The 22,561-nt window shown below is 40.5% G+C and overlaps 1 protein-coding gene across 1 annotated transcript in view; it reads right to left on the minus strand.

The window, feature by feature from the left end:
- Window positions 1-22,561, minus strand: part of CPB1 (carboxypeptidase B1) — a 118,306-nt gene that overhangs the window by 17,696 nt on the left and 78,049 nt on the right. Inside the window, exons 2-3 of the mRNA XM_019532553.1 lie at window positions 2,224-2,269; window positions 2,042-2,117 (exon numbers count right to left, since the gene is read on the minus strand). Coding sequence (XP_019388098.1) covers window positions 2,042-2,117; window positions 2,224-2,269 — 122 coding nt within the window. The remainder of the gene's footprint in view (window positions 1-2,041; window positions 2,118-2,223; window positions 2,270-22,561) is intronic.

Here is a 22,561-nt window from a genome sequence, read left to right on the forward strand (position 1 = left end):
AGTAGACCCACTTTACTGAGCTACCTAAGTCAGTATGGATAACTCATTTGTCGTTTATCAATCCACTAATTATTTATCAGTCCATAATTATTTATCAATCCACTAATTTTGGTGTGGATTTTCAACTTCACTAGTCAGTTTTCTTCAGTCTCTAATTTTACTGGTCACAATTGTATATTTCTGTCCAGATAATCAATAAAGGCATTGAATAGCATTGGTCCTACAGTACATTACACTTAGACCCCAGTAGGAAAATTAAAAATTATCGTGTAATTTTTTTGGGATCAGAACTCATGACTCAATCCTGTAATTTCCTTGTAGACAAATGTACCTTGATTACAGAGAGAATTCTGCCAACAGGGTTGGGAAAGTAGGCCCTGATTCCACTGAATGTGGCAAGAGCCCTTCCTACTTCACTGGAGTTCTGCACAGATTTAGGAGTGCCTCTATGCACTGTTGTCTGCAGGCCTAAGGCTTTAGGGTTCATATGCATATTCAGATTTTTAAAAGGCATACATTTTTCTGGGACTTAAGTGGACCTATTTATGTGAATAAGGAAAGTTGATCAAAGTAAAGATGTTTCTAAGGCACATTTTTCCCTTGGTATCTAAGCACTGAACAAAATATTATTACCTTGGGGATTATAATAATGTAAACAGGGAGCACTGTCATCTAAATATATTATGATAAATTGATATTCACTCTTTAAGATTTAACTTGCTGTTTCTAACAATAAGAAAAAAAACCTTGTTATTGCCTTATTTTATTTATTTATTTAATGCTTTTTCTATTTTGCATGTGCTAGTAACATACCATTCCTTAAATGGATGTTGCTTACAATGCAGTTTCATTACAGTCTGTAATTTTCTAGCATAGTTTAAAGGTTTCTTTTCTCTCATTTTAAAATGATTTAAGAAGAAAGGATTTAGCAAACATAAGACTGTTTCAAAATGATTTGATTCCAATAAAAATATTTTCAAATATACTTCTTCGGTAATACTATTTTTTGATGCAAAACTGATTAAATATCTTGCTCCTTTTTTAGTCAATAATGTCACTTCTTGATGACCAAGTCAATTCTAATTTGATTATGTCCCTTCTTTAGCTATTCCCTCCTTGAATGTAAAGGAAGTTGCAGATGTCATGTGCATCTACCAGTACTGTATCTGCATGACTCTCTTTGCTAAAACATATTACTGAGTTCTGTTGTCAACTCTATTGAGCTTTCCTTTTGCTTGTTTTTTTTAAAGAGATATTTTATTTTTTTCCTTTAGGAGGGTATCTATAGTACAAAGAAAGTGCTGAGGGGGGTGGGGAAAGGAAGGAGAGGTGGCAGCATACCAACAGTCCTGTTTTCCCATACTGTACCACCCTGTTGTTGCTAACATCTCCTCCACATCTGCACATCATTAAAAATGTCATGTATTCATCCCACAGATAATGGCCTTTTTTCTACCAACAGCTATTTTACAACATCAAAGCTGAAAGGAAATACTGAAAACACATTTGCTGGCTTTACTGTTTTTTCTCATGCCACCATATATCTTCCTTAAGGTCAATAAAAAGCAGGCAGCTCCATTCAGGACAGAAGAAAGCTTTAAGAAAACTCAGAAAGGAAAATAAGGCACAAGACAGAGAAGCCAAGGAAGTTCAAATAGGTGAGAGCCTAGTTTTTTTAAGATTGTATCTGAGTGAACAAACTCTGTTTTAACTCTTAAAGTCAGAGAGCTCAATCTGGAATTTTGATGCATTTCACATGAAACTTTATTTGCAAGTATCCTAAACACACTTTACCTTTTGGTTTTATACTTTATTATATTTGCAAATATGATTATAGTTTAAAGTCTGTAGTAGAATTTATTTAACACCTGCCTTAGGACTCCTGATAGTTTGACAGCCAAATTCCCACTGAATGGGGTGGAATCAGGATCAGGCTATTTATTAAGCAGTATGTGATGCAATATTTTTTATTGCAAAAACAACCAAAAAAACTATTTACTTCTTAGCTTACAATATGTCTCACCCTATGCAGACTATTTACCTTAATGTTGCTGGTCAAGGTGTTGAGGAATTCTACTTGCTCTTCATTGTGAGGAGTTGCACGAAAAACTTTCTCTCTTAGAGGGGAGAAAGAGACATGATTTTAAACAGGCAATTCCACTAAGAGGGTTTTGTGCAGCATGGAAAGGAAGATGTGCAAAATTAAGCTATCTGTATCCTTACCTATCAAAGTGGTGATTATGAAGTTGAGCTGAAGCAGCTGCAAAACCTACAAGAAAAAATACAGCCCACATTTTTTTGAAGTAGGAGGCAAAGGATTGATTTCAACTGTTTTTATAATCTGGGTTGTCCTGGTCTTTTATTATGTAACAAACCATCCCAAAGATTAGCTGATTGATTGTTCTTCTGACCTTGTTTTATTTGCACACTATTTATAATACGTATATTTTCTTGTACACCTGTGGAAACAAGTAAGAGTCTCACGGTTGGCTAAAGCTCAGTTTTAGAGGCTGAAGTCACAGGCTAAGTACAGACATGTAGAAGACTGCAGGAGAAGCCCTCTTGACCTTCAAGCTTTACTCTAGGCACCCCTGTGTAGGTTAGAGGAAGCAGAACGCATGTTCACCCTTGTTGGGTAGGGGGGACTTGGAGCCTGCCCAAGCACAGCAGGTGGGGTGAGACTCTTGCATGCCTCCTACCATGCCCTGTAGGCTCCCTGGGCTGCCAAAGACGCCTGAGCAGAGCCAAATTGGTGAGTTGCCCCTGATTGGCTGGCATGGACATCACGCTCACCCCACCCACCTGGAGACCCCTTCCCCCCCTCCCCACGCATACACACAGAACCCAGGTGTCCAGGGCACAGCTGGGCCATAGACTTCCACGGGGCTGATAAGGATGTTGCCTGCCTCTTGTTTAACACTCCATGTTAAACAAGATAGAGAGTGATAGAGAGTAGGCATTATGCTCCCAGGATCCCCAATTTTGTTATCAGTGACTTCATTGCCCTGCCAGTTCTTGCTGGAAGTCTGGCCTACCCCCTCCTGCTCTGGCTCATGAGGCCCTGTGGAGGGGCCACTGAACTGCCAGAAGGAGCATTTCAAGTACAGATTAGGCCTAACACCATGAGCACATGAGATGCAGGCATGGGGAAAGAGGGCAAGCCCTGCTTTGTGTGTGGTCCTGGTCCCATACTGTGGCAGGTTGTTTGGATCCACAGAGCCCAGGACAACCTGCATGGACTGGGAGCCCTGCCTGGATCAGTAGGGCCTGAGAGCTTAGAGTGCCCATGCACTGTCATCAGGCCATGGACTCCTCCGCCCATACCCCAGGCTGCCTAGGCACTGTCTTGCTCCCCACCAAGGACACACAACAGGGTGTGGGAAAATGCAGTTCAAGAAAGAGACGTGCCTCATTTTAATCAAATGTTGTCACTGCCAAACTGTTAGTGTGTTTAATAAACAAAACCTGTGCAATGTTGCCTGCTCTGGAACCACATTCTCAGTTAATATAAGGGAGTGGGGAAAGATGCTACCTGCACCAGAGGAGGCAGCAGCAGGGGGTTCAACTTGAACTCAAAACGTTGGGATGGCTGTGTGTAAAATTTTTGCCCCTCAGTTTAACTAAAAGTTGCAGCTACAAATGTATTTGTGTGCATACTAAAGAAGAACTGAGGAATGTTGCCTGCTCTGGAACTTAGATCAAAACCCAAGGACTGCCATTCCCCACAGCGGGACTCAGGCCTGCAGTGGCCTCCCCCCACTCCCCCTTGTTCTCTTTGGGGCCTTGTACCTATGCCAGTGTTCATTGGTGGCTGGGCATAACAAGGTGGCTGGAAGGTGGGCTGAGCCAATGATGGCCCTAGCATCAGGTATTGGGCAGTCTGGTCCCCTGCTGGACCTGGGCTTGGACCTGAGTTAGTGGCTCCCATGTGCCATAGCTCCTGTTTCAGGACCACCCCCACTCCCTGCCTGGCTCCCAGCCTCTTCCAATCGATGCGTGGTGTGGCATATTCCCCCACAGGTGCCATCCAGTGTCCCCCCCTTCCCCTCCTGTGGGACTCTTGGGCATGTTGCCCTACGGAGGCTCTGCATGGTGGGGGAGTGGGTGGCAGCCTGCTCCACCACTCCAGCCTGGGAGGGCTTTGGCCTTCCTGCAGTAAGTGGTGCTGATGCCACTCGGGGTGTCATTGGTGGATCTCAAGTGGTCTTTGATTCTGTGCATAGCTGATGATGTTTACTGCACAGTAATTAGCTCTAATCTCAAGTAAAGCATCTTGTGTAGATGGGCCCAGTAATATCTAAGGGCAGAATTGGGCTGAAGTTTAGCATTTTCATTCTGAATAATGGATCAGCATATTTATAGAGATGATTTGGCAATGCAGGAGATTGAGAAACCTACAGGTTATTGCGGTATGAATGTAGATGATACTCTCCACATATCTTATCAGATCCTTGTCAGACAGTTTTGCAAACTCCACAGACTCTGTATATAGAACAGCCTGGAAATACTTTTAGGATTGAATATCCCCATATGCAGCAATTCATGCCTAAAAATCTGACTCCCATTAATATTTTGCTTAAAGAAAACTCCAGAATTGCACCTAACCTATTTACCTGAGAGCCCTACTTGCTAAAGTACAAGGTTTGAACTTAATTTGCAATTAATGACCTAATTTTGTAGCTCTGCATGCTGCTACTCAACCATAATCTTACTTAGCAGCAAATCTGCTAAGCAGGATGACAGCAGGAGTTATTCTGACAGACTGCCAAAATAATAATACAGAGTCTTCAGAAGTTTTAATTGTAAGATGATGAGACCAACAATATTTGATAAAATTGTATGGTCCCACGAACACGGCTAAGACAATAATGCAGAATGATCAAGCCCAGAACTTGCAATGAATAAATGATCACAAGAAGTAATCAAACAAATCGCAGATGTCATCATTCCCTGTTGAGCACCAGGAAGCAGCTCAGAAATAGAGGACTGTCAGATTTCAATGTTTGAATTGACTTTTAAGAAATTCTTTGTGCTTTTTTTTTCATGCAGTTGGAGACTTTTTTCCCCCCAAAACAATCACTAACACAGCATTACTGCTATCAGCTACTGAGCTGCTAAGCTGTATGGGATATTATAATTTCTGATGGCACTCTTTTTGGTTTCTATCACAGACTGGGTCAGAAGAAACTGGTCACATGGAACCTCATTGAAGTGCTGCATTTTGTATCCTAGGATTGATGGTTATATGTCAAATTATCTCATAAACTCACTATAAATGTGGTTTTGTTTTTCTAACTGCATTAGATAACTGTTCAATATCTGTATGATAAAGTGGCAGCACAGGGATAAATCAAATAGCAAATTAAATTTGGGTAAGCCATCTGCTCCATCGTTTTATGACTACAAGCCAATAGTACATCAGCTGGGCTTGATTGAGTAAACCCTTACCTTTTCTACGTGGGACAACACACAGAAGTTAATATTAGATAACTCAGTTCACAAATATTACCTGAAGTTTTTGAAAGATTCAGGTAGGAGATTTTTTTTTAATGAAGAATAAAACATAACCAGCCAAACCTGAATAAAGACACTGTGGTGCATGGTGTTAGTGTTCATAAATCAAGTATAATTGTTTAATACATAATGGTCATCAAACCTGAAAAAAAGGCGTATTCATCTGCAGAGTTTTATTTTTGTCATTACTTCTAACGGATCTTGTAACAATCATACATATTATACTTTTGCCACTTGCAAGAAATATTTTCTGGGTTCAATTTCATGAGATGTAATAAAAGTTATGTGCTGATAACCAGATGGAATCAGTTTTTCCAGCAATTTCCCTATATCACCTTTCAAAAACAAATATTGTGGTCCTGCACTTTAAAGGAGCATTTTTCTTTTTATCTGTAGGGAAGATAAAAGGAAAAATACATATCAGTGTTACCATTTCACAAGGATCCTTTATCTTATGAAGCCTTTTATCCATTTTTATCAAACTGAGTCCAAAAGTAAGTGTAAGCAAGAGTATGAATAACTTCTGTTTGCTAGGCATTCTCAATTGATAGATTTCCCAAGTCAAATAGATGATTGAACTATATTTTAAAAAATGTCAGACCCTTTGTTACAAAATATTGTGTATCTTGGCTTACAGTCTTTATATCCTAAGTTTTTATTAAAGACCAATGAGAGAATCATCAATACCAAAGAGTGTTTTCTATGTGTAACAAAATACTGACACATGATACATACCAATGACTTCCGTTTTACTGGTGGTAACCCTCCTGCCTCTCTTAGGGTAATAGGTGCATTTTGGCCAATCTGAATTTTGTAGAGTATTGATACTGAATGCATTTAGAAGTTCTTTGAAGATGCCAAGACCTGCAGAATTTGCTGCTAAGCATATGTGCCAAGCTTTCTTTTAACCTCCTATATATTTAGATATTACTAATATTACATCCTCTAATTAAATAAAGGCTTTTCCCACCTTAGTTGACAGGGACATACCCAATTATCAAGGTTGGCTGCTTTTGTGGCTGTACATAGATATCCTTTATTTTCCCCTTTGTGTACTTAGTTTAATGTGGGAGCAGGGACTGGCTGGTTGAATGAGGGGGAAGTACAGGTGGAGGATTGTACATTGTGGTTGCCTGTACATGGGTGCAGAAGCTGTAATTACAATGTGTCGAAGTAAACTCAATTAATTGAGTCTACTGGAGTGTGGAAATTACCACACTCCAGCAGCCTCTTGCGTCTTGTGTATCAGCATCCTTATTTTAGTTCAAGTGCCCCGCCACCATTTTGAAGTGTGGGGACACTGATACATGAGACACTGTGGCGCTTTAATTACAGCAGCTCTTGGAGCCACTCAAATTAAAGTACCACTCCCTCATGCCCACGGCACACATAAAAGTGGCCTGTGTGTTCTAGGGATTGCAAAAAAAAAGACTAGGTATTAGAACTATTGTCTGCTTCTATTTCTATTATTTGTGACTAGCGACAAAACCTCTGTGCCAGGTTAACTGCACCATCAAAGATGCATACTCTTGGCCTCTCTCATGAAATAATGGGTGTCACATTTGTAACAGCGACTTTGGGCAGGAGGAACAAAGAGAGACCTTACCAGCCTTCCTATGCATCTCATCTTAGTTACTGCATGTATTTGTTAATTCATTTAACAGATAAATATTATTTAATATTTAGAAAGCAATCTGAGTTTCTTGGCTAGAAGGCACTCTATAAACTGAAAGTGTCGTTGTTATTTCACTTCATTACTCCTTTCAAAAGAGGCTGTTAAATACATCTCTGCAATAGTGTTGTCCAGCAAAAAAAAAGAGTTAATGACTTCTGAAATGTTTGTGTAGACTAGTTTGGTGTCTTTTTGTTATCTGTGTTCCTATTGGATAAAAGAGTCTGGGAATAGTCAAAAGTCAAAATACTGTACTTTGTAGCTGCAATATTGAATTAAGTTGGGATGATGCTGCAGAGCAGTTACAGAGTAGGAGAGATGGACACTGGCTGGCTTTTCTGTTGACTATTTCTAGAGTTCCTATGAACGCTTAGTTTGTGTTTTATAGTCTGTACATATGCTACATGTGAGTGTAACAGGGTTTCAATATAAACCAATTTACATTTCTGGCCTAGGTATTCTGCAGAAAATCTGGAATTACCTGAAAATTAGAATAGAAGCTCCTTTGTGAGTATGATGACTGCAGCTAAAATGTTGTTAATATATACTCAGCATCTGGTACAATTTATTACCACTCACTAGTAACTATCTCAGGTCTTCCGATCTGGAATAAAAATGACATATAAATTATATTTACAACTCTATACTAATCCTACCAAAAGACTTGCAGTTGCCATTTCCAGACTAATTCAAGGACGCATAGCAGTTGCATCCTTTTGAAAAGCTGTTCTCAAGTGTTGCAATCTGACTCAATCCATCTTTTGGTAGAAGATGATTAATTTCTGGAGAATGGCACATATCTTCTGTACAGTGCTGAAAGTACAAAAAAGCAAACAAGGATTTTAGCAGTAAAGGATCCTACCTCCCTAGGAACTGAACACAACAAACTTAACAGGCTACCATCATACAGGGAAAGAGGCATAGTGCAGGCAACTGGATTTGCATTCCTCCCTTAGGAGGAAAATGGGAACAGACATGCTGCATTCCTGTGCTTTATAGGCCAGCAACCAATCCAGATGTCCTCTAGCTAATTTCCTGCTGCTGCAAGGGCCATGGATTCATGGCAGGGTTCACTGACAGTTCCAGAATAGAGGAAGTGTAAGTTACTCACCCTCATTTTTATTATGTATATTACAAGAGATCTGTGAGCCCTTAGCTAAAATCAGGGGCTTTGAAAATTCATAGTGAGAGACAGTGCTTGTTCTGAAGAGTTTTTAGTCCTAACAAAACGAGCTAGGAAAAGGGTTATGGGGAAAACTGAGGCACAGAAAAGAGAAATGATGTGCCAAAGTCCACTTAGTGGGTCATTAGGAAAATCTGGAATTGAACCAAAAGTTTCTTGGCTCTTAAGTCTTTGCTCCATCTGCTGGACATAGCAATTCAGACTAGTGACCCATATAATGTAATATCTTCTCTCCAACAGTGGGCAAAACCAGATGCTTCAGAGGACCCTATTAAAATCCTACAGTAAGCAGATGGGGGATACTCTAACACTCCTGATCTCTAATATGAATTAATTTAAACCCTGAAGCACATTGTCTCTCTTAGTATTCCCTCAAGTTTGCATAGGCTAAGAAATGAATCACTAATACAATCACCAACCTACCTACTTAATAGGAGGATTCTGCCAAACTCCATCTTCCCCAGGTTCATATGATATAGATAATGATGCTATCCTGGAGTTGACCAGAAATGTAGGATATATCAGGGTTACTGTGGATGATAAAGACATGACAAATACAAGCTGAGAGTTCACCATAAACCATCAAGAAAACCATCAGGAAAGAAAGTAGAGAAAAAGTGGTAAAAGTGGCTGTTTTGATTTCAATGCTGATTCCAGCTGAAACCTCTTTGCCTGGATTCCTGGGTAATTTATTGTTCTGTTTTGCTCTGTGTCCACTGGCCTTCATGAATGATGTAAATCATGAGAGTTCTTTGTCTGTGCCTGTTGTTTGTGACTCCTAGAGTTGATAAACTTTAAAGCTTAGTGTGTGGATGGTTACTTTCAACTTTAAACGATTTTGAAATTTGGTGAGTTTTGTTTAGAAGAGAGACAGGCTGGATCAATTAGCTTTAAGGCTGTGGAGAGGATCAGGGTCAGGGAGTCCCCTTGTTAAAAATACCAACACATTTTAGAACTAAAAGATTCTTCTCACATTTGTACCTTACAAAAAATGAGCCAAAGATACCACTGGCATCTGTACCAGGGATGCATTGAAGTCAGTTCTGTTACTGGGGGGCAGGATTCTGAATTCTGAGCTTGCAGTTTGGCATATTGCATTGTTAAATGTAACAATCAACAAGCAAAACATTTAGGAATCTCCCAAACAATCCAAAAATCCAAACTGATTAATTGTAACAGGTCAGGTACACTGGCCATACATTTGTTAATCTAACTACAGTTTGTTCTATTTCAAACCATGTTACTTAATTGATCAAAATTATTGGTAGAACATTTCCCAAAGCTGCTCATTAGGCTAATTACACTATTTGTGAGCAAAAAAAGTAAAGCACTGTTTATTAAAAAAAAAATCATAGCTGCAGGCCACGTATCATCAGAATAAGCAGCAGCAGATTATTTTGAATTATTTGATCCTAGAACATCTTGTTCTGGTAGAAGATTCAAATAAGTAAGCCTCAAATTTAGAAGAGCATGCATAGGCAGAGGGAGAAAATATTATTTGGGGATTTGAGTAAAACTTAATCTTAAAAAATATGCACAGACACTGCCCAGCAGGTCAGTCTGCAAAGGGGAAAGGGTGTGGGGAGGGAAGGGGCATGGAGGGGGAATCAAGGCCCCTGTAGTGAGGGAGGGAGTGGGGCAGAGGCAGGGCCGGGGCTGGGGTGAGTGGGGCCCCAAGGCTCAGGCAGTCATGGGATGGTGGCACCTGCAGATGGCTCATCTGGGGCGGTGGGGCTCGTGCTTGAGGGAAGCATGGGGGGCTTGTGACCTCTGGATTTGTATGCAGGACAGGGGCAGGCTGCTGTTGTAGGCTGCGTTCTGCCCCCCACTGCAGCTGCCTCAGGAGCCGCACAATGCCATATCCGTCCTACTGCCAGGAGGGCAGGGGATGCGGTGCAGGAGCAGTCAGTGTGCAGCAGGCACATGGTGTTGCGCAACTCCTGAGGCAATGTCAGAGGTGTGCAAAGCTCAATCCGCAGTAGCAGCCTGCCTCTATGACAACTGATGTACAAATCCGGGGTGCACATGCCCCTCGTGCTTCCCCTGGGGTCCATGCAGCAGTGGGAGCCCCCGTGCTCCTGGATGAGCTGACTGTGGCGTGACCATCCCGTGACCATCCTGGCCTGGGGGGACCCATTCACCCCAGCTCCTACCTCTGCCCCACTCCCTCTGTCACCACAGGGGCCTCAATTTCTTCCCCCCTGCCTTTCCCTTCACAGACTTACCTGCTGGGCACTGCATCCCTGGCTGCCTCTGCAGGCTGCAGCTGTGTGTCTGTGTGCACCCCTCTTCCACTACTGCAGCCACCTGGAGCCCATGCCCAGGCTTCCCTGCAGTCCCCTGTGCTGCCACCACTGCCCTGTGTTTGGGGAGTCTAAGCCCCATTAGCCCTGGCTTTCCTCCACCTATGCAGAGAAAATGTGTATGATTTAGACTTCTGTAACAGCTCTTTATGATGCACCACATGAGAAAAAATAAGAAATCAAGTTCAGTCTATTGAAGTGAGTAGGACTGAATTTAACTCCAGTAGTTCATCCATTCTCCTGGAAAACATCCCTTATTTATTAAAATGATTCAATGAACAAAGCTAGCAGTAAATTTCTCAGCCAAAGGGTAATTTGTTGTTCTTCCTCAGCAGCCAATAAAGTGTTATACTTCACTGTAATGGAAGTGAAAACAACAGAAAAATATGCTATGCAAAAATGAAGGCAAGTGACCTAATTCTGACCTGAATTTCCCTGGAGGTTAGTTCCACTGAATTCTATAACATTATACTCATATAACACTTGCAAAACACTGGGAACAGGCCTGTATAAAACAATGCAAGTTACAGAACACAATACATCAGCAACAGTTTTAAAATAAATTCTGCGCTCCCTCCACCTAGCAGTAATTTAGGAAACATGGGCCAGGATAGCCGTTCTAAATGTGTGGACCAGACACAACTCTGTTAAACTGGACTAAATCTACTCACTATACTGACTGTAGCAGAGCGATTTAAAATGTGCGCTGGGGAAATAGAAAACAGAATTTAACTCCGTTTGTCTGTCTGTATATAATGTGGTTAGACTTGATTCTTTTTGTTTTGCCTAAAATTTAAAATAACACCATCTTTATTGTGTAGCTTACAAAGTCAATTTACCAGAAGCTCTCCCTTGCGCCTTTCCCTTCACAGACTTACCTGTTGGGTGCTTGAAGTATCCATCTTTTTTTCCCAGATGGCTATCAGCCAATGACCCACAATAATGATCTTTCAGTGTTTTAGCTCTAGTCCTGAGCTGAGCAGTGGATGAAGTTCCATAAGAAAACAAAGCATTTCACAGTTACAAATGAGGGCAAAACTTTGTTTACTACATATTTGATACTGGATGATGTTTAGTCTACATGTTTAGACTAGATGACAGGTTATGTGTTTAGTACTAGATGACTGGTTAATCTCCAGCAGATTTATGTTTTTTATTGTGAATATGGACCGTATTGTGTAGCACTTTAGGTATCAGACTGACTGTTTAGGTTGTGTACACATGTTCAAATAACCTGGGAAAATTCTCCTATGTTTGTTTTCCTGGTAGAGAAGCTTACCCAGAGAAGCCTGAACAGACATTTGAATGATTAGCCACTGAAGAGCAGGGAGCTTGCAGTGCTGATACTGTGCAGCCAGGGGTCCCCTATGCACACATCTCAGGATGATGTCCAGGCTTTCTCAGTCTGCCCAGAGACAGGATGGCAGCATGGCACAAGGCAACTCTGATTGTGTGACTCAGACTGCTCAGTCAGCCTTGTATCCCTGCAGAACAATGTGGGATTGTGAAGGGGGCTTGTTTTGCTCACTACTCTTCTGCATCATCAGAGTCCAAGAAATAACACATTGTCCCCCTGGGGTGGGGGCGTGGAGCAAAATACCATGGGATGCTTGAAGACTGTATGGTGGCTTCTTTCTCAGAGGAGAACATGTATGGACATTCACTCTTTCAGGAGAAACTCTTTTGGAAGTCATTTAATGCTGGTAGTTTCTGGGTTATTTTTCTTCTTGAGTGTCCATTGTTGCTCTGGGAGAAAAATCCTGACACTGGTGATTTCTCCTGGGAGAAGAGGAATCTGTCTAGGAGAAACTGAATGTTGGTATGTGGCCATTATCTGATTACCATATATGGCTCCTACTTTATGTGGATCTTTCAAGATGCACATTGAAAAAATACTTGGGACACAGTCATTGTTCTTCATTTGTGGATGGGAAACTTACTTGTATCATCCTGTCAAAGATATGCCATTTCTAGTGCAGAAGATGACAATATGCTAATATTTTTTTGCTAGTGGGGAGCATCTGAGAACACAAACAAGGAATATTTTCATGAAATCCTGGTGTTTCAGAACACCGTATGAAGGATGTAAAGAAATATGGATACATATGAACTTTGTATTCTATTGCTGTTTTTATACCAATTATAGCTTTCCCCCTATGTCTGCTTTCATCACTTGGGTTTCTGGCTTTTTCATAGTACTTTTCCTGCAAACTTTTATTTGGAAAAAAACCAACAGATTGTGCAGATCATTATGCACACAGGTACTGTTGTAATAGCTTCCCTACCTGGAAGAGAATGGAGAAATTGTGCTCTACTAAACTACAGCATCCTTCATTGAAGATGCTGATCTGCTTAGTGTCACCCTTAGACCACTGCTTCGGCTTTGTTTGTTACCAGGGTAGTAGGTTTTTCCAAGCTGTAAAACACAGTTTCTTTCTTGCTGAAATACTGTACATGGAAAGGATAACCTGACTGCTTGCACTGTAGGCACGTGCCAGAATATAATCCATTGTCATAGGTGTTGTGATATAAGGAAGGATACTAGAGACTTGTGAATAGAGGAGAAAATAGTTTAGTGACTACTTGTGAAGGCTAACTTTATTTCATTGTTGTTCAGTTGAAACAGTAGTGTCACTAGGGGTGCATGGGTGGGACACAAGCCCTGGGCACTGATTAAGGCAGGCACCAGCACTGGGGCTGGGTGGGGGGTGCTTTAATCAAAGCAGTCATGCTTCTAGTCTGTCAGCTACAGGCTTGGGCCCTGTGGAGAGAGACTAGGAATTTGTCAGTGATGTCAAAGAGGTTGACAGATAAGTGCTGTGGGGGGAAAAAAGTTGGGAGTGCAGGTAGGTGGGAAGGTGCCACACCCCCACTGCTGCTGAATTACAGGCTTTATTTTTTCATTCAGTGATATATTTGGCAGAACCTTTGGAGGGGCAGATGTTTTATGTCCTTAGCTGGGAGACACCTTCTATAGCTGAGGACCCTAGAGCTGCCCTGGCCCCACCCTGGTCTTATTCCCCACTTTGTTGAGCTGCCACAACCCTACAGCTCCCTGCCTTCACCCCCCTGGATCCTGGACACAACCTAGAATCTCTGGTAAGCCCTTGAGCACTCCCTCTCCCCACAATTTTCTCGAGAGTGACAAATGAGCTTCCTACACCTTTGAATTGAATCTATTCTCTTAAATCTGGGCACTTGGGTTTCCCTCAGCAAAAGCATGGTGAAGATCCTTGGCTACTTCAAAATTATTATTTTTTGACAGAAAATGCAGCTTGGGTGTCCTCATGCCCTGTTCATCCACATGCATCCCTCTTCCCCAGCTTAACTTTCCCCTTCCATAAGCCACAACTTCCTGTGATGCACTTCAGCAACTCACCAGAACAGGAGACCACAATGCATCATGGAAGATGTAACTGGGCGAGAAATCCTAGTTCACAGGAGGGAAATGGGAGCATGAGATATTTGACTTAAAAAACCCATGAAGAACTGCAATGTCATTTCAGAAATTAAACACTTGCCCTTGAACTCTTCTGCAAGATCAGGTTATCATCAATGTGAAGCCGGGCAGTGGAAGGAGAATTCTGGAACCTTCATCCTCTTGCTTTGTTTCCGCAGTGTGAAAAAAGTTTGTTCTCTTGATTTTGCTCCAATTCTTCTGTGGATCAGGGCCTAGTACCACTATAAGGTAAAATACCACAATGACCTGTTTCTGTTCCTCTTCCTGAAAGACAGGCTTCCCATATTGGTTTCTGCTGATATATGTTAAACCAAACCTAGCAAGACGAAGAATAAGGTTTTCATCTGTGCCTTTGTGCTCGCTCTTTGCACCAAGGCTGCTACCTCTTAACCTGACCCTCTTTAGGAGCTCAGGACTGGTGCTCCTCTCTAGCACACATCAGCAGGGAATCCCATTTTGCACTGAGCAAGCCATATTGAACAAACCAATTTAGTGTAAAATATATGAGAAAGGCACACTGTAATTTTTATGTATAACAGACATAAAAATATGCCTCAAGGGGCTTATGTAATTTCAGAATAAGACTTTAAAATCATATTAAATGTGGTAGTATTTAAGATGCATACAGAGGCCCTTTTTTTACTACTTGTTTTACTAGTACTAAGTACTTGATTTAAGCTTGAAAGCATATAGTTTGTCAGGGACATATAGAAAGCACTTAAATAATATCCATGTAAGGGAATTTGTTAACAGAAAGTTTGTATGATCTGGATGGTATTTTTTAAGGAAAATGAGGTGTCCAGAAACTCTTGAAATGTATGCGACTCTTAGGCAATGGTTTTGGTTAGCAACATTGCTAAGAAAATCTGGGGGCCCAAGGGACACTTGTGTCTCCTCTTATCCACCATTATATCTTCTTATACTCTGATTCCCCTTTTGAACTACAAATCTAACTTCCTGTTGAATGTTGGTGGTCCCTCAGGAGAGAAGCTTATGTTTTATAAAAGGTAGTTTCCACACTGGTGTACAGCATTTTCACAACTGTTGTACAAGATGGGAAAGTCTTGGCTGCCTGATTAGTTGCTGTATATATTTGCATCTAGAAGTTTGAGTTAGGATTATGATATTGCCAAATTCAAACATACAGAAATCATGAATCACACTCCAAAATGCATGGGTAAAAAAACCACTGAGTTCATTTTTATTTGTAGCCTGGCTTTGTCATTCACTATATTTAAAACCCATATTTCAAAACCACTGCACAAGAGGATTATTCAGGATGAACATCGCACACCTCATTATAGTGTGCCATGAGACAGGAGGTGAATCTAAAGGGGCTAAATTCTTTTTTCAGCTATACTGTGCAAGCAGGATGGGATGGGTATAGAAAACCAAAATGTTGGTTAAGGCTTCTGATATACCTCAGGAACTGACCATGGACTTTCATGCAAAGTTCCCATCATCATTCGGAGTGATTTCCGGTTCTCCAATATGCAGTAACAGATGAAGTGCGTGTAACTAATATTGACATGGGTCCAATACCACCACTGCTGCTGCTACTTTAAAGACTTCATAGGGGTAAGAGCTGCAGGATCAGGTCAATATTCTCATTCTCAAGATCAGATTAATTTTAAATAACTAGATAACTAAGTGTTCCAATTATTACATAATCTTGTCTTTTGTGTCAATTTATTTCCTCTTCTGTTTTTCTTGTCCTTCCTTTCACCCTGTTAATTTGTTTTCCCCTTATACTTGTAAACATAAAGTAAAATTTTAGCTCCAGAAAAAAGAAGAAAAAAGTCACAGAGAGAACTATAATGATGCAACTGCTGTGCAGGAGAGAGTGTGATCTAGACTGGGGACTGAGATCCAGGACCCCTGAAGTTAATATCCTTTACTGCTGACTCAGGCCCTGATCAAATGCCGCCTGAAGTCAATATGAGTATTTCCACTGACTTCAATGGACATTGGATCAAAAGACCCTCCCTGTGTGGCCTTGGAAAACTCAGTTAACAACTCTGCATTAAAGTTTCTCCTCAGTAAAATGTGGATAATCTAGCTGGAAGGATGCTGTGAGGGTTCAATTTTAATTTTTGTTTTATTGTTCAAGATGACAGAGCTAAATTCTAGCTATAAGAAAAACATTCAACTATGGGAGTCTAGGAAGAATTCCTCTCTTTCCATAAAGTTGAATTTGCTTTGAAGTCTTTTATTTTTTGGTTATTGTGTATTTATAATAACTGAATTCTGGTTCCCTTATCACATAGGCACCTGAGCTGTAGCTGAGCCACCTTAAAGATTTTTTTAAAAATCCACAGAAACTAATATTCAAAATGACATTAATTGTTTTTGATTAAAATAGTATCAATTAAAAAGTGATACTACCTACATCAGGCCTACTGTACAAGTTAACATATTAAGATGCAACTTATACAACGGATAAACATTTCTCTAAGGCAGTGATTCTCAACCATGGTGCTGTGACAATCTTCAAAGGGTATCCCCCTGGGAGAAAAGAGAGAAATACAGGCTCTTCCCTTCTAGCTATTCCCCACACTCACTGCAGTGCAGGTTCCTCCTCACCAGCTGCTCCTCCTCTTTCCTGATCTGTCATCAGGCAGATGTTTTTGGCAACCATTGATCTTGGTGTATACAAAAGAGGTTTATGTGACCATTGCACCAAGACATTCAGAGTGTAGGCCTAGGCAAGAATATGGAGGAGTGGAAGATGCCCTAGACATATCACCCTCCCCCTTTTAGACCAAAGGCCAGACTGAGTCCAGCTGTTCAGTGCCTTGATGATTGTAGCTACTGCCAGAGACCGAAAGACTAGAGCTGCTGCTGACTGTGTAATGCCTCAGTGAGGGCATATTTCTGTCAGGGTGATGCCCATTAGACTTTCTTCAACAAAGGAGTAGCCATAGGCAGTGGGGGGTTAAGGTTTTGAGGCACCCTAGGCTTGTCTTTCTTTAGAGGTTGCAACACTATGGTATTTTATAGGAGCCACCCTGCCATGAGTAGCCCCAACATATTGCTGCCAAGCTCTCCAGTCAGATGCAGACCTAGTCATAACCAAGACCATCATAAACATATTAGTTTCTGAAATGGAGTGCTGTTCTATTCACAAAGTGCCCAGAGTCTACAAAAGTTGGGAATAACTCACCTATGAATGAATGATAAATGAAAACTCTAAGAAGTAGGCAAGTTTCTTTGAGTAGATGTGAGATCTTTTATTGGACCAACAAAGTAGCTGGAAAAAAGTTCTTACAGGAATGACTTTGGAATAATAAAACAACATGTCTAGTGGTAGGAAGACTAGCGAGAGCAAGATAAATGCAATTTAAGAAAAGAGTTAATATGTGGATGGGTGTCAAATATGAGACTCCACCTCCACTCTTTGGTTTTAAGCAGTAAACTCACCTCCTAGTAGTATGAAGCAAATGTGTCTCTGTTCATTCAGCTTTGGAAAATTATATGGGAAATAAAAACTAGAAAAGTTCCATCCAGGTCTAACTAAGAGGCAAGAATGGTAACTCTGGAGGGCTTATATGTAAAAGTCCTGAATCTGAATTTCACTGCTCTGCAGGCTATCATACTTTCAGGACTGATCCTCAAAATAAATAAGTAATTTAATTTAAATGTCAGTTTCCCCTGTGAAAATCATGGATAATTCTATAGCGTTCACATTTTTAATTTTTATTTTGATTTGAGAAGCAATTCCAGGAACACAAAACAAACCAAAACAAAAGGAAATTCAAGATAACAAAAACATAATGTATGCATTCTGTTCTGTACAATAATTATACTGAAGACTTTATGAAAGTTGCATTGTCAGATACTCAAAGGGCATTGTATGCTTTCTGTTCTGTACAATAATTATACTGAAGACTTTATGAAAGTTGCATTGTCAGATACTCAAAGGGCATGTCTACATGTGCACCCCACTGCACAATCATTTAGTACTTACTTTAGCATTTTGCAAGTACTAAATAACTGTGCAATACCCACCGGTACTGTGCAGTCCCAGCAGTGCATGGGTTGTTTCTGACCCTGCTGCATAGTAGCAATGACATCATGGTTAGTACTCACTGATGCTACATCACCATAGCAACAAGCTATGTCACTGTAGCTAGTCACTTTGGCAATGTAGTGTCTCATGTAGACATGCCCAGAGTCTAGGAAATGCCAGTATCAAAGCTGCCCATGTAACTTTAATCCTGCTCCACTGGGTACATGCGTTATTATTCAGTTTTTAATTTGCATGATCACATTTTATTTCTTTACAAAAGACTGATCTCTGTGCCAGGGGCCAAGATACTGTACTGATTGGAGCCATAAATTTGAATTTCCCTTATAATAAAAATGAATCCAAAAGTTATATGAATACAAGGCTTTGAGGGCTTTTGGGTACTGAATGGGCGTATCTACCTGAGACGCTTACTGTGGAGCTGACCAATTAGCTCCACAGTAATATGTTACCATCCATACATGCAGTGCTATTAGGATGGAGTAAACAAATTAATTCCACTGCAGGATAGTACTGCCAGAAAGAAGTACTATCCTACAGCAGAGTTATTTACTCCATTACAATGCACATGTAGATGCTGATGAGAGTGGCTGGGGCACCACGGTGCTTCAGTGTGGGGGCTGCCTCCTGTCTGAAGCACCCTAGCCAGCCCCACCACAGCATATTGAGACAGGTTGGAGCAGCCCCAGGATGGCAGGCTGACACCTTCAGGGTCCTCTGTCAGTCAGGGCTGCTCCACCCCAGCTGAATGTGCTATGGTCCTAGGTGCATGTGCAAACACAGCACCCAGGAGCAATAAGTTCCAGAGTGAACCACACTGGAGTTTATTCATCTGCATTAATTACACATGTAGCTGTGCTCAATTTGTTGCAATTAGTGAGTTAGGAAAACTTTTAGTTAAGAAAAGGCCCAGCTATGTTGTAGCAGTAGAAACAATATTCTTTCCTAGTGCAGTACTGTATATAGTTCTGGCTGAAGATTTGTGCCTGTTAATGAAGCAGTTTTGGCTAAATGATTGTATAGGGGCTTAGAGTCACCCTAAATAATTCCATCTCATTATATCAGGCAGCTATATTATGATGGGTGGGCCATCTTGAGTCTGGTCATGACCTCGGCCCACCCACCTGACTCGTCTGCAATGCCTTTGTTGGAACTAAAAAGTTGTTCATAGGCAGGAGGCTGCCTATTTATTGCCCAATGCCAAGGGCGTAATATGCAGCTCTGAACCACCCCTACACCATGTCCCATGCCTTGCAGAAGGCATCTAAACAGTTGACTCTCACTTAGCCCTTTCCAAGGCCAAACTCTGCCTTTATGCTGGGCCTCTTTCATGCTTCATAACTGGGTCCCACTCATTCTTGCCCACCATGGGCCACATACACTCTGCCCTACTCTGTATGGCCCTTCAGGCCCCCTTGGCCTTACTCCATACAGTCCTTCAGGCTTCCTCTCTTGCACTTGGTTCTGACCTCTCGCAGACCTTCAGGCCATCCAATTCAAGGCCCTACTCTACAATGGGGCATCCGGCCAACCACCCCACATACTGGGGTGATTTCAGCCTTTGGACCTCTCTGGGCTTGAGCATCTCAAGCCCCTTAAAGTGGTGGGCACCAAAGGTCCCCTGCCACAATTATATAATCCTTTCATAAACTCATCATGCTCCATCTTAAAACTATTTAGATTGTTTGCTCCCATTCCTTAGACTGGGCAGCTCTTCCTGAACCTCACCTTTCTGATGCTTAGAAACCTTTTATTTCCCAGTCTAAATTTATTCATGGCTAGATGTTATGTATTTGTTCTTGTGTCAGCATTGTCAATTAGCTCACATGGGTTCTACCTCTCTGTTCTTTACCCTTCCCTACCTCTTCCCCAATTTGTGTAGAGAGAACAATTTTACACCCTTAACCTTCATTTTATTAGTCTGAGTAACCATTTTCCTGGTCACACTAAATTACTTTTTAGCATTCTAGTTTGAGTTCATCTTTCTTGACCACAGGTGCTCAGAATTGCACTATCATTTGGAGACCAGTATTAATACTTCCCTGACCCAGCCTGAAATACCTCACATACATTCTACATTTGCTTTTTTATGGCTGCGTCATATTCATGGGCTCAGAGTCACTCTACAACCAACTAATATCTCACCTCTTTCTCTTCTGTCGCTTCAGTTTTTTTTCCCAGTTGACTCTAACATTTCAATCATGTTTAATTTATTGCAATGCTACCTTTTTCATTTCATTTTAAAATAACCCCAAATGGAAAGGTCAATTTAAGCACTTCCTTAATGATTAAGAATTTAAATACAAAAAGGTCAGGATATTCAAGTAATGGTAATGGACTACACATAATTTTGAAATGTGTGATAAATAAGCATACAACTTCTGTGCAAAGTTGGTAAGATACAGCATTTGTGGGAGAAAATTATTTTGAATGGTTCCTTTTGCATTTAAATTCTTAGACCCAAAGTTGCATAAAGGCTGATTGGGTACCAATTTTTATGTAGTTTACTGCTTAAAAAGTTGCTAGGTTGGGAAATGGGAGTCACTGCAGGCTGTCAGGTAGGTCATCCTAGAAAATATTGTAACAGTGGTGACATATGCTTTTCATTCAGTTGTGGATGTAATACTGGCTCAAGTTGGGAGCATAATTTTTATCTTTTTTATTAGAAGGAAAGCTGGGGGAGTTGCATATCTCTAGCCACTTCTCCTTAGGTGTATTGTAAAATGCTACTCTACCATCCAGAATGATTAAAACTGTGATGTTTAATACTGTAATGTTTCACTTATTTCTGACTGAGCACAGAATGGAATCTGAATCAGATCATTACATTCCACTTTACAGAGAAGATACCATAAGGAAAAAAAAATTGCTTTTGAACCATACAATAGGAGTAACATTTTCCAGGGTTGACTTAATCTCTTCATGGTAGTAAGGGAATACATGTACTTACCAGCTCTTCTCACTTTTCTACTAGGTCATCAAATCATTCTCTGTTTTATTCATCATACCCTACTGCAGACAGAGGAATGTGGGATGAAGCTGTTGAATTAAACAGTTTGTGGCCATTTTATTACCTCTTCTTCTCTTGGGATTAAAGAACCACAGAAAATATTGAGAAGATAGATTGAAAGTCGGAGACACCCCAAACCCTGCTAAGAGCAGCACAATGAAAACTGGAGACCTTGAGTGATAATAAAAATAACTGAGTTGATAAAAACTGGACTGGTGGGAACTCGTGTAGAACATATCGTGTTTGTAATGTTACAGGTCATTTCCTTCGCCTTTTTCTCTAAACATGTTTTTCAAATTGGTTTCAAGTTGATCCAGCTGTTTCAAGCACAGCCTACTGAAAGCATATTACTATGACAGATAACTAGCAGCTGTTGCTGGAAAACTGACCAAGCAAAGGGTGGATGCTGCTTCTGAGAATGAATTTATACTGTAGAACAGGCCCTCTTCCTGAATGTTTTTGCTCTTTTTCTGCATTTTACATCATAAAGGTTGGACTGATAACACAGAGAGGACATGTACCCTTTAAGAAATACACACTCCTTGTTCACAGTTCAAGCAACTGACTATAAAGGGGTGTTCTTATTCTGTTCATTTATTCACTGTTAAAAAAGATATTGTCAAATGTTAACCATACCTCTGGCTTTATTGGTATAAATTACTGTCAGGAAGGTACACATATTTAGAGCATAAGTAGACAGTATGTGTGACAATACCAAATGTTATACGGGTGTTCTCAGTGAATGTCTATGCTCCAGTGATAATCTAACCCATCTGACTGTTTCTCATCTCATCACAACATTCTTTTAATTCAAGCTTCTTAAATACTACTGCATTTACATTTTAAACACTGTGTCATGGTACCACTGATATTTCAAATTTAAAGATACATTTAAAAGATAAAATGATGCTGCATTCCCTATGACTGAAGAAATTGTTTTCCTTTCCTTCTAATCATGGTTTTATTGTTTTCCTAAATGCGGCATAGTTGACTTTAGAAAGGAAGAGAAACAGCATAATTTATTTAACTGGCAATAATTTACATTCTTATTTTGCTGTTAAATATATAAAAGGTACACTCTGCTTTTACTTTATTAGCATTATGAACTTCTAGGTTTAACACAATTCAGGCTGACTCTTGTGTCTATATACAGTATAGCCTGTCTCAATAATAGAAAATAGATGTAAATGTAATTTGACCTAGTTCATTCTCTCTATCTCAAAGTTTAAAAACCACTCCTAGAGTTTTAATAGGGTTTCAAGAAAAATAGTTCAAGAGAACAATCATAAAACTTGGAAATTTTTCTCATCAAAGTTACCTTTGTATAATTGAGAGTTAGGAGATAAAATCGTTTCACTTTTTGATATCTGTTTTTCACTGTGGAAGCCTAGA

The sequence above is a fragment of the Crocodylus porosus genome, unplaced genomic scaffold (genome assembly GCF_001723895.1).
Source record: "Crocodylus porosus isolate Cpor-Errol unplaced genomic scaffold, CroPor_comp1, whole genome shotgun sequence".
NCBI lineage: Eukaryota > Metazoa > Chordata > Crocodylia > Crocodylidae > Crocodylus > Crocodylus porosus.